A 12569-nucleotide genomic window follows, 5' to 3' on the forward strand; every position below is an offset into this window, starting at 1 on the left:
CCTCGTTTGACCCCACGGTGATGTTTTACGGAGTTCACTTGACCTCAAGTGACCCCTCGTGTCCTCATTTGACCCCTGTGTCCTCATTTGACCCCACAGTGATGTTTTAAGGGTGTCATTTGACCTCAAGTGACCCCTCGTGTCCTCATTTGACCCCACTGTGATGTTTTAAGGGGTTCACTTGACCTCAAGTGACCCCTCGTGTCCTCATTTGACCCCTGTGTCCTCGTTTGACCCACGGTGATGTTTTAAGGGGTTCGCTTGACCTCAAGTGACCCCTCGTGTCCTCATTTGACCCCTGTGTCCTCATTTGACCCCACAGTGATGTTTTAAGGGGTTCGCATGACCTCAAGTAACCCCTCGTGTCCTCATTTGACCCCTGTGTCCTCATTTGACCCCCACGGTGATGTTTTAAGGGGTTCACTTGACCTCAACTGACCCCTCGTGTCCTCATTTGACCCCTGTGTCCTCATTTGACCCCACGGTGATGTTTTAAGGGGTTCACTTGACCTCAAGTGACCCCTCGTGTCCTCATTTGACCCCTGTGTCCTCGTTTCACCCCAATTCACCTCGTTTGACCCCACAGTGATTTTTTGAGGGGTCGTTTGACCTCAACTGACCCCTCGTGTCCTCATTTGACCCCCACGGTGATGTTTTAAGGGGTTCACTTGACCTCAACTGACCCCTCGTGTCCTCATTTGACCCCCACGGTGATGTTTTAAGGGGTTCACTTGACCTCAAGTGACCCCTCGTGTCCTCATTTGACCCCTGTGTCCTCATTTGACCCCAATTCACCTCGTTTGACCCCACAGTGATTTTTTGAGGGGTCGTTTGACCTCAACTGACCCCTCGTGTCCTCATTTGACCCCGTGTCCTCATTTGACCTCAACTGACCCCTCGTGTCCTCATTTGACCCCGTGTCCTCATTTGACCCCACTGTGATGTTTTAAGGGGTTCACTTGACCTCAAGTGACCCCTCGTGTCCTGATTTGACCCCTGTGTCCTCATTTGACCCCACAGTGATGTTTTAAGGGTGCATTTGACCTCAAGTGACCCCTCGTGTCCTCATTTGACCCCAATTCACCGCATTTGACCCCATGGTGATATTTTGAGGGTTCGTTTGACCTCAAGTGACCCCTCGTGTCCTCATTTGACCTCTGTGTCCTCATTTGACCCCAATTCACCTCGTTTGACCTCACATGGATGTTTTGGGGGGTTCACTTGACCTCAAGTGACCCCTGTGTCCTCATTTGACCCCCACATGGATGTTTTGTGGGTTCATTTGACCTCAAGTGACCCCTCGTGTCCTCATTTGACCCCCAGTGTGATGTCTTTGAGCGTTCACTTGGCCTCAGGTGACTTCTATGTCCTTATTTGACCCCCAACTGAATAATAATCAAGTAATCTAATTACTCGATTCTATTAGAATATGTTCACTCTTATCATTAGACTTCTTAGTATAAACTGTATATAACTCTTTCCTGCCCTCTGTTAGTGTCCGTTACATGAACTGGAATTGAGCAGCTAATTGTGGTAGTAGTGCAATAGCTCAAGGCAGTGGCAGTCTGGAAGAGTCACAGGTGAGTTACTGACCATCTCCGACTCGGGCGCCCTGACCAAAATGACCGAGACAGGCTTGAGCAGGATATTCTTTATCCAGGACTCACAGAACCAACACAACATAGACGGTATGCTACAACAAAGGAAATTTTATTTAAAAATAAAACTTTGTTTTGTTTTCTTTTTACTGACACAGGTGAATGAAATCCCAAACAAAGAAGCTCTTAGTGGGCAGCATATAAGAATGGAAACAATTAATAAATAACATTAGTATAACCTCTAAACATTAACAATGCATCTGCAAACAAAATGAGGACTTTAAACCAAGTGAACCTTAAAGCTCAGCTACTCTCTGTAGGAATATTTACCTTCTGTTTTTCCTTATTCTTTACAGATCTGAAAGGATTAAATACTGCTATTATATTTTTATATTAATGACACTATTATACTTTTTAAAATATTTTGTGAAAATCTCAACATTTTTAACACTGATATTATACAAATTGGTATTTGTCATTCAAGAGAAAGAACAACTGTTCCTCCCCCACTGGGAATTTCAAAAAAGATTTCTACTAGGAACTTTAAAAATAAGTGTCCTTATTCCTCACTGATATTTAAAGTGGCACCTTTAAGAAAGTGCCCTGGGAGTTGCATTCTTTCTTGCTCAACTGAAAAAACGTTTACAGTAATGACCCTGGCCTCAGGATTAGCTACAGTAATGTAATCAGTCTAGTGCAGGAAGCAACACGCTGTACTCCGAGCCTGTCCGGCTCCCCCAGGATAAGGGCTCAGTGAAGGACAGGCAGAAAAGCTGTTTGTAGTGACAGCAAGTCCACTGGTTCCCAGCAGAGACACTGCATGCCTCAAGCTGCAGCACTTGCGGAGACAGACAAGGCAGCAGACAAGATTTACCACACCCCTGGCAGGATATGTCTCATTGCAGATTCCCACGCAGCTACAGTGGCATTGGACACACTAAGTTAGGCGGAAACCCCCTTCAGAACAGATGATACTTGCCTGCTTTCCACAGCTACCTGCTGCTTGCCGTGCAGAGACATATACTGGACCCACACAGTTTGTGCTCAGCTCTTACTGTACAAAGTGTTTTCTGCTTGCTTTGTGTCCGAGGTTGAGAGGCAGGGAGAAAACAAGCATTTTTTAAGAGCAGAACTCATATTTTGTTATGAGCAAAACCAATCCTGTCCTACAATTCTACTGTCTCCACACCATGCTTAGTATAGCACCAGTCCAGACAAGTCACTGTTAGTAACAGGTAAAGTGGGAAACCTCCACAGTTGAAATGCTACAAAACAGTGTCATAGTAGAAGTGACAATTGCCCATCTTTCTTGCCCCTTCTTTTCACCCCTTTCAAAGCAGTCTCATGCTCAAAGGCAAATTTACAGCTTGTCTAATTTGGGCTCTTCATTTCCACAGAGGGACGGATACTCAGATCCAGCCTAGCGATGCAGCATTCCCTTAAGAAAGGCACTAGACCTTTAGGGTTTTTTTGTTTTTTTTTTTAAAGTAGCGTCATTAAGTTAACTTCTTCAGAATAAAGATCAAGGAGGTGATGGAAAAAAAGAGAAATCAATCTTAGGCTTACCTTTCTGAAAGGACAAGAAGAAAAATACAGTGTACAGTGCCTGGATTGACTTCACAGAGCACAGCCACGAGCCATGGTCAGGACTCTGCTGCACTTCAGTGGTACTAGCAAACGCTTACATTTCTAAGGAAAAAAGCCAAGACTTAAATTTCTTAAATCAGTTTGAGACATAAACAGTGCACAGAAAGGACACATGCAGAAAAATTAGTGATACGTGCCACAAAGATTGCTCTCTCTAATCTCTAATACCTGGAACAATACCCATAGGACCCAAAGACAGGCCACTAATAGCTCTGCAAGGCATGATTTAATTTAACATTACAACAAGCCTGTAATAAAGGGCTTGTATGGGACAGGGCATCACTACTCTGATCACGCACACTGCGCAAGACAAGAGTTAAGGCTTTCTAGTTGGCTGGACTTGGCTCTTACGCAGCCTTGGCAGCAGCACCTCCCTCTGTGTGAACCAGTCACACGCCACACTTGGACACACTTGCACTGAGTTTATACAGCAAGTCAGAAATGAAGTAGCTCCATACTCAACACAGTTAGCGGCAGCACTGGAGAGAATATGAAAAAGAGGGAAATAAAACCGTACTGCTACCTTACCAAAGGGCTTACCTGGTTCTCCAGGACAAAGCCAGGAAACTACTCTCATACGCCAGGACTGGTTGCTCAGGCTCACAAGTGTAATGGAGATCCACTGAGAGAACAACCAGAGCTGTCCCCTGTCCCTGTCTCAGCAGCACCAGTGCTGGGCTTGCTTCTCTAGAAGCTCCCACAGACACACTGACCAAGGCTGCCATGCATATTTGGCAGAGCACTTCACATAGCAAGGATTCATGACACCGCTTACTGTTGCACGTGAGGGCAGAGGAACAAGAACAGCTCTTCCCCAAGTGCGGTATACGCTGACATCACCTTCTCTGCAGCTCAGCACCTTCTGCAAGGCCAGACTCCTGGCCTTGCTGTGCCCGACCTCTCTCTGCACCACTGCAGAGCACCGAACCCACTGACATAAATCTCATCACTGTGATGCATTTCCAATTTTCAACCCTGGCCTCAAAATAGCAACAGTGGTGATGGCCTGTAAGTGTTGCAGGAGATCTCCTTACGGTTTCAGGGAACGTTTTCTTTACGATAGAAAGATGGGGAGTAAAGAGAGACAGTTTATGCTTTTAAACTGTCTGGAACCCACTGCATCAATTTATAAAGCTGTAGGTCTAGAGAGAAATTTATACCCTACATAAACCAATCATTTTATGCTTAGTTCCCTTTGCTAATACTTGTTAAGTCCTCTCCGCCAACTGTAAGCCGTTTCTTTGAGATCTGGGCCCAGCTACTAGATATCCTTTAAAAGGCTAAAATGCATCCAACTGCCATAATCGCTCCAACCAAATTTCAAGTTGCAACCCTTTGCCTAGTGACTACTGCTGCCCTTAGAGAGATGCAAATAGGGCTAGACATGCTTCAAAAGGCTAATAGCCTCTCAGTGCACACAGAGCACTTGTTTGTCAGGCTTTGATCTGTGTATCCCTAACTTGATTTAAATCCTCTCAAAAGGAACCACACACTTCTCTCACATTAAGTATATATGAACAGAGTTAAGTAGCTGAGTATGCAAGTCAGGTTTTTTCAAAGTAACAGCTCAGTACTGACTTTTAAAGCCATGTGATCGTTTTACAAATACAGAAGTTCCCCAGATCTGTTTTAACACAAACTCTGGCAATACCTTAGAGTAATGGAAATGGAAAGAAGAGCCCCCATGTTGTTTGGATAGCCATGCAGAGAACTGCTGCATTTCTTTTACTGCAAAGCAGGTAAGATACCAACAAATACATCAGCTGCATCTACCAGTTCCACAAAACAGCCTGGCACAAAGACAGTTGGCTCCTGCAAAAGCTCTCTGAAGGAGATGATGGAATGTGTGTGAAGGCCACTAGTCTGCAACAGCCACCATGCAATTAAGATAAATAAAACATCATATTTACCAGGTGCAACATTCCTAGAGAAAGAGCACATAGGAGTGTCCAGTGACGGCTGCTCAAGCCCAGCAAGGCTACAACCAAGTTTGAGCACTGAAGCACAAAATGCTCAAGGCTATAAAAAGGAGAAGCAGCAGCCAGTTCTTTGCTCTCAGTCAAATTCTTCCCACCCTCTTCCACCCCTCAAAAACACGCAAAACTTTCAGCAAATCTAGCTGCCTGGAATCCGGTGCTGCCAGTGCTGCCGGCAAGAGGACACATATGAGAGAATTCAAACTCCCAGCACTGCCAAGATAAAATGCCTGACAGAAACTAGTCACGCTACCTCCAGGCAAAAAGGGAGGACTTGAATCATAAGTAATAAATGCTATTATTACAGGCAAAAGGGAAATGCCATGGCAAACAGGAAGCAATCGAAAGATTCTTCCAAGGTCTCCTATTTATTCCCAGCAGAAAGTGACCTCCCAGCTGCTCTAAAAAGCGTGAGCCAGACACACAGCAGCGAACAGATCCAAACCTAGTACCATGAACCACAGGACACACCACACCGACCTCGAGACTTCGTTTCTCAGAGCGTTCACTTAGAATTCACAGCACAAAACACTCCCCCCAGCCTCCAGGGTATCAGCTCGGGGATCCCTTGTTGCGATACCCTTCTCTACCAACACCCTGGAAATAAATCTGTTCTCTCAAACAAGAGGTAGGGGTAAAGGACTCCAAGACATACACTATAAAACACCATTCTGCTCCATTTCATTCCACTGCTTTGAAATCTGGAACCACAAAAACCTGATAACTGATTCTCTTAAGAGGCAAGACTGAACTCAGCACGAAGTCTCTAAAGGAACCCCCTTCCCCTTTGGTGCGTAGCTGGGCTACGGCTGCCCAGGCAGTTGGTCCACAGAAGTTGTAGGCGTGGAGGTAATGTGCTATGTGGCCACATGCGCAGGGGAGGAAATGGAAACAAACTCACGGAGAATATTCTTGGCCATTTCAATATTGTTATGCGCAATGACCAGTGCTTTCTGAATGTCCTGATATGAGTAGCCTTGGCTCATTAGATTCTCGATCTCACTGGAGAGTTGCAGTGACGCACTGGTCCCACTGCTGGCTCCACCTGCTTGGCAGCTCCCTGCTTTCCGCTCAGAATTTATTCTCCGTGGTAGCGGCTTCGGCGGCCTTTCTGGAACTTGAGAGCCATCTGAAAAACCTGGAAGGAGAAACAAATGCATCACATCAAAAAAGGACATGTGATTCTTGCTTGGAACAAAGTGGGAATGACATTAGACTGATAAATGGCACTTCAAAAACACGCCACTGAAAGCTATGCCACTTTCTCCAACCAGCCTATCCTCCCACACAACAGTACAGATTAGCTCAGCTTCCCCTCTCATGTGCAAAAATTGCTCTGGAGATTTTTTTTAATTAGAAGGCCACATAAAGCTCATTTATTAAGATAAGACCATGTAAATAAAAAAAAAAAAAAAGCAGGGATGGATGTGTGTGTGTGAGCAGAGCTCAGGTATCAGCCTTAGTATAAGAAGCAGAGACCTACTGGGAAAAAATGACACAGAGAATATGCAACTTTACCAAACATCCCATTTCCTTCTAGAATCAGACAGCAACCCCCAGTTTAACTGTCCAGATGCTGAGCTCTCCTCACAGAACTGTGGTCTGCATTGCAGCGTGCTGAGGGAGTGTATGCACATAACCAGATTCATCAGTTACAATTCATCCACCACAATCGTTCCAGCAACTGAATTACGTTCTCTGAAGGGTCTGCTCCTCTTCCTCTGCCAGCCCATCAGCAGGCCAGAGCCACACGCCAAGAGCTCCTGCTGACGCTCACCCTACCTAACGGCTGGCAGCTATGGCAAATCAGTAAGCTCAGCCTGTTCTGCCTCTCCTCTTAGTCATTCGTATGTGTTACTCGGCAGTAGCCACATCATGCACTATTCCTGGGGAGAAAAAAAGAATAGCCAATAGACCAAACACGACACCAAACATTCCAACACATTGCTTAATGTCTTAATCCAACATCTGATCATTTTTGAGTTCTAACCTCCTGTATCATTGCAGAAAGCATTTTTTCCTACTTTGAAAACAACAAGAAACTTTTCTGCAAGAATATTTGACATCACCTTAAAGAAAATTTTATTTGTCTTTGGAGAAACTCCTCAAGGAACTCAAGAGAAGAGTTTTCAAGCAGTAGAACTGGTGTATAACAGACAAATCCATAAGACTAAGAATGTCCAAACAATCCCTTTTTAAGAGTGGGCATTGCAGTCCTCATCAGAAAAGAAGCAGTCACTGCGGAGTCTGTTTGAAAAACTCATACCAAAAGCACTAAGATAGAGAAGGCTCTTCAGGAACCAAATTCATTGAAGCTTCCTCACCAACCACAATGCAGTTCAACTCCCTAATCTTCAAAGTACAAGCTTCTTACACACAAAAAGCTTTTTGTACATTTGAGCAAAAGGACTAGCCACTTCTCTCCCCCAAATTGTCTTTTGAAATAGCTGTTTCAGCTTGAACTGGATCAAATCTCAGAGTCCATGGGGTCAATTTGAAAGGGCAACTATTAGCACAGCTTTTTTGGTAAATGATTAAGAAGCTAAACTGAAGGGCACAACACATGAGAACATAAATCTGCAAAAAGGCTAGTCAGGCTTGCTTAACACCAGGCTTCAGCAGTAGCCAGTACCCAGTGTTTCAGATAACCACATGTGCTTCCCAGAGCAGTAACAATCAGCATTTCCACAGCGTTTTTCATTAGCAGATCTCCTAACACTACAAAGCAGGACAACAGCACTCTTGTTTCAGGGCTGTAGAAACAAAGAATCGTCAATGATTAAGCTCAGTACTTCATAGAGGAGGAGGATGTGAACCCTTTCTTATCCCTGTCAGCCACATTCTACAGATGCAATGACAGACTTAAGAAGTGAGGCAGGGAGCAGGGAGGAGTGGCAAAAGCTAATAAACTTCTCTTCACTAGTAAACTCTTCTGTGTGCTGTACAAGGGCAAGCTCAGGGAAGAGGAAGTGTTGAAGCAGGTGAACAGAAGACTCACTGGGCTAAGTGGTCCTGGCTACAGGAGGCTCTACCTCCCATCCACCTCCAGAAGAAACAAAAAACTCACTCCTCTTACTTGGCAAATTGCCAGGGTGTTCAGACACACTGAAATCCTCCAACAAGAGGAGCTTCACCATTTCCTTTAGAGAGGACGCTGGGAGTTGCAGGGATAGCATTATTCAGAAAGGTTCTTGGAGAGTCAAAGCTCTGATTTTTCCCTCAGAGAATGTGCCTTGCAGCCAGAAGGACAAGATGTCCTCTACTCCCCAGGGACAAAAAGCTGACCTTGCTGAGTGACTAGGTCCCTGCTCAAAGGAACTGACAGCATCAAACAGTACACTCGTGCCATCTGCTGGCAACAACCGCACCCGAAACCCGAGCCAGATGAGCTGTGCAAGGTCAGCCATGTCATCTTTTACTTGGAACAGTGAAAAGCAGTAATGTTCTGAAGTTCGGCTTCAGGCTCTTGTACACGCTAGTACAAAAGGTATGCCATGCCCTGTAGGAAACACTGGCTTAAGGAATATCCTTTAAGCTGAGGAAAGGTTTTCCTAACCGTGATTTAAATGTGATTTGCTAGCTCAGTGATTAAATGACCAATGCAGCGCATTCAAGTTGTGAATCAAACTGAACACCTAAAAACCAGTGGAATTCTACCTTGTAAACATGACTTCACAGCTTACATAAAAAATCTCAAGTTAGTGACAGAAATTTCAAACATGCATAGCAAGCCATCAGTACCCACTTCAACATGAAGAGTACAGGTGTTGTCTAACCTGTTACAGGGTCATTTTCCAAAGACATTCGGCTGAAGGCAGGTGTGGCATTGGAGATATCAGACAGTGTGCGACGAGCAATAGCAACTGGTAGCGGTGGTTTGGGGATATCATAGCCATCTTCTTCATTTTCTGACTCTTCGGGGCCATTGCTGGCAGCAGCTGCTGCCAGATCCCCTTCATCTAGAATAAGAGACACATGCTGAGCTCTGGGACTGACCATGGCCTCTGTCTCCCAAGGCAGACCCTGTAGTCCACAAACACTGACAGGACACAGAACTAAGGTTTTGCTGCCAAAACCCCACATTCAATGGATGCTCTTTCCAGAAGGTAGTGTTGGATTAAAAATATAAATGATAGATGTGGGCCGACAACTGATGCCCAGAAAAAAAAAACCTTAAAGACAGCAATTTTTTTAACAACTGTTGAGTATTTTTACAGTGCATTCCAACTAGGCTTCTCAAAAACATCCCCACATGCAGTCTGCAGTACACAGACCCAGATGTTTCTACATACATCCTAGCTATTTTAACAGCAAATGCAAGTAACATTTAATTTAGCCTAAATGCTGTTCCAACTGGGACTGGGACCAATTCATTGTACCTCAGTTTCTCGGTTGTTTTTTTTTTAGTACACCCACTCACCAGAAGTGTTGACAGCCTCGAAAGCAGATGCTGCTGCTTGGGAGTGAATGTTGTACATTGCTTCATACATACAGCCATCCGTCTGCTGGTCGCAGTCTAAAACTCTGAGGGAGAGAAGACATATGTCACTTCAGACAAGTGACAGTGGTCAACCACCAACACTTAGTCTCTGTGAGATTCTGTACAGATCCCTGCTTCAAAGTGAAATCACTGATGTTCTGTGAAAGAATATTTGTTCCAGAAAATACTCTAGTAATGTCTATTGCAATACAGCATATCAGCTTAAAAGAGTTTGATTGATACCACCAGAACACAACCTTTTAATAGACTTTTGAATTTCAGTTGCTGCTGCTCTCAAAAGGTTAATGGCAGAAAAGAGCGCGGAATTGTTATCTGACTCCTTTAATACTGTATAAAGATTCTGCGAAAGAGCAGAGGTCGTATTTCATTTACAGTTAGTTATGTTAGTCTTGGTCTGGTGAATATCACTTGGGGAAATTCAGTAAACTGAGCATGCAAAATCTCCACCCTAGTGAACAAATATGCTTTCCCGGAGCTGTGAGGAGGAAGCACAGCACATACAAACAGAATCTCACCGTAAACTCTGAGTCATTTCCAAAGGCATTTTCATCTCCGTTTTTTGTACAGCAGGACCTGGAGGCACCACAGGCAGAGAGGATGGTGACATGTATTCTGTGTCTTCATCACTTTCAGACTGTTCCCCAGGAGGCAGTTTTGGTACAGGCAGCGGTCTGGAGGCAGAAGAAATAAGATGTAAACATCAAAAAAACATTTATGCCAAATCTAATTAATATTAGAGTGGCCTTTAAAATCCACAGCAGAAGTAACAAGCAGTCATCTTATAGTGATTCTCTCTAAAGAAATAACCTGGCTTTCAGGATTCTCAGCAGACTAGCTGCAAGGTCACACTGGCACAAGGTCATTATGCAAAAGGAAGTTGACAATATCATATACATTATACATCACCTACTTCACATAAAGACTGACTCAGAAGTGAATTCATAAAAGAGCTAATGACAACAGTAGGCTGTTTCCTATTGCCACAGCCAAGGATAACTACCAGCACTATCCACAGATCTTCAGGATGCTGATTTCATCTACTTTCACCAGACTGTGTATTTTGAATCTGTCAGAGATTGAAACTAAGGCTGACAGAGTTGTGTCAAATTCTGTCCTTGGCACCAACATAAAAACAGCCCTACAATTATCATTCTGTAAGTTATAAAATAGCACCTTTGCTAGAAAACAACAGACCTGGCAGCTAAGGAGTAGATCGCATTGGCAGATGAGGAGGGTTTAATTTTGGGGTGTTCAGACTCTGAGGTTGTTGTTGGACCACTGTTCAAGCTCTGAAAGAAAAAATTCCAAACCAGGAATCAGAAACACCAGTGTAGTTGCAAAGCTGTCATTCTACAGCACCTTAGAAATCCAGTAGTTCTGTGACAGTTTTCCCTCAGTGAGGGCACAAGCAGGGTTTTTCTCCTGTAGCCAACTGCTTGTTTACACAAAAACTGGAGGAACTTCATACTTTTGAGATTCCAATGGCTTTGGCAAATTCAGCTGAAAGAGGCCAAAAGGCCAAAATCGAGGACAAGAGGAAAGGGATGCAGACAAGCACACACATACAGAGCCAGAATGACAACTGTGCAAGCATCATTTTCTTAGACAATCTGGCTAAAAATGTACTTGCTTTCAGTTTTAGAAAGCTAGAGGTTTTAAAAGGAAAAATTAGGGGAATGGAATCAAAGAAAGCAGAACTGCCCGGGATTTCTTTAAGAGAACAATATGTTGGACTACAAAGTGACACACCATGACATTGGTAATAGTAACAGATCCAAATTTAACACAGATTTTACTGTTTCAAACTAATCATAGCTACTGTGTGCAGGTTTTACGGGACTGAAAACTGAGAAGAGTAAATTACACTTTTTCAGTATACCAGCTCCAATACAAAACATTTTCAGTTTTTCAAAATTGAAAGGTCAACAGTGATCATGAAATTGCGGCTCGTGACTGCTCAAACAGGGATTTCAGCCTTGCCCCCAAGAGGCACAAAAGCACTTCCCAAAGAAGTCCTCCCATTATTCTCCCTTGCTGGGCATTCATCAGTTCCTTTCAATCTCTCCCTTGGCACAAAATTGCCCCGTTCAGGTGGACACTATGAGAAGAGGGCACCTTGGAAGACTTAATTCCTCACAGATTACCTTCACCTCCAATAAGACCACTCACCACTGGGTTGTCCAGACTGAGCGTGCTCCCAAGCCGATGGCTGTCAGCCCTGGAGTCCATCTGAGAGGGCAAGGAAAAGGGAAGCGAGTGCCTGTTTGACAGTTCTCTCCCAGCCCAAGGGTCACCAGGGCTGAGAGCTACAGATGGGGCTTTTGGAATCGGCCTGGATGGCCACAGATCCGCCTGACGGTTGGAGGGCACAGGGGGTGGTTTGTCTCTCGAAGGACAGTCTCCTGGCGTGCAGGGCAGGGGACGTCTCTGAGGTCGACCTTCAGTCCCAATGGAATGTGGCCTATCGGGAGGTGGTGGAGGTGGGAGATCTCTGAGCGTGGGTGGGATTGGCAAAGGTTTATCTTTGTGAAGAGTACCAGGTGCAGCCTGGAAAGCAGAAGAATGCAAAATATTGTTAAACAAACTAGTCTAGCCACAAAACATAAAAAGGAGGGAGGCAGGTGGCAGAAAGGTGAGTTTTGGCTTTTATCTATTTTTACAAGAAATTATCTCAAAGGATGTGGAGATAACTCTCCACGTCTCCACAAGTTAACCCTCCAGAGACACCTTCTCTACAGGCTTGAAGAGTTAACACAGTAACTACGTGCAGCTACAGCTAGGCCCAAAACATCCCTGATTATTTTTCTTGAAGGAAGAAAAAAGGTTACAGCAGCATTAGATTGGATT

The 12569-nt window shown here is 44.4% G+C and overlaps 1 protein-coding gene across 1 annotated transcript in view; it reads right to left on the reverse strand.

Annotated features, from left to right (window-relative positions):
* Positions 1-5311: 5311 nt before the first annotated feature.
* CBL (Cbl proto-oncogene) overlaps positions 5312-12569 on the reverse strand; it is a 40812-nt gene continuing 33554 nt past the window's right edge. Inside the window, exons 11-16 of the mRNA XM_074561163.1 lie at positions 11892-12269; positions 10917-11011; positions 10238-10393; positions 9642-9745; positions 8998-9180; positions 5312-6359 (exon numbers count right to left, since the gene is read on the reverse strand). Coding sequence (XP_074417264.1) covers positions 6079-6359; positions 8998-9180; positions 9642-9745; positions 10238-10393; positions 10917-11011; positions 11892-12269 — 1197 coding nt within the window. The 3' untranslated portion in view covers positions 5312-6078. The remainder of the gene's footprint in view (positions 6360-8997; positions 9181-9641; positions 9746-10237; positions 10394-10916; positions 11012-11891; positions 12270-12569) is intronic.

Source organism: Larus michahellis, chromosome 17 (assembly GCF_964199755.1).
Source record: "Larus michahellis chromosome 17, bLarMic1.1, whole genome shotgun sequence".
Classification (NCBI taxonomy): Eukaryota; Metazoa; Chordata; class Aves; order Charadriiformes; family Laridae; genus Larus; species Larus michahellis.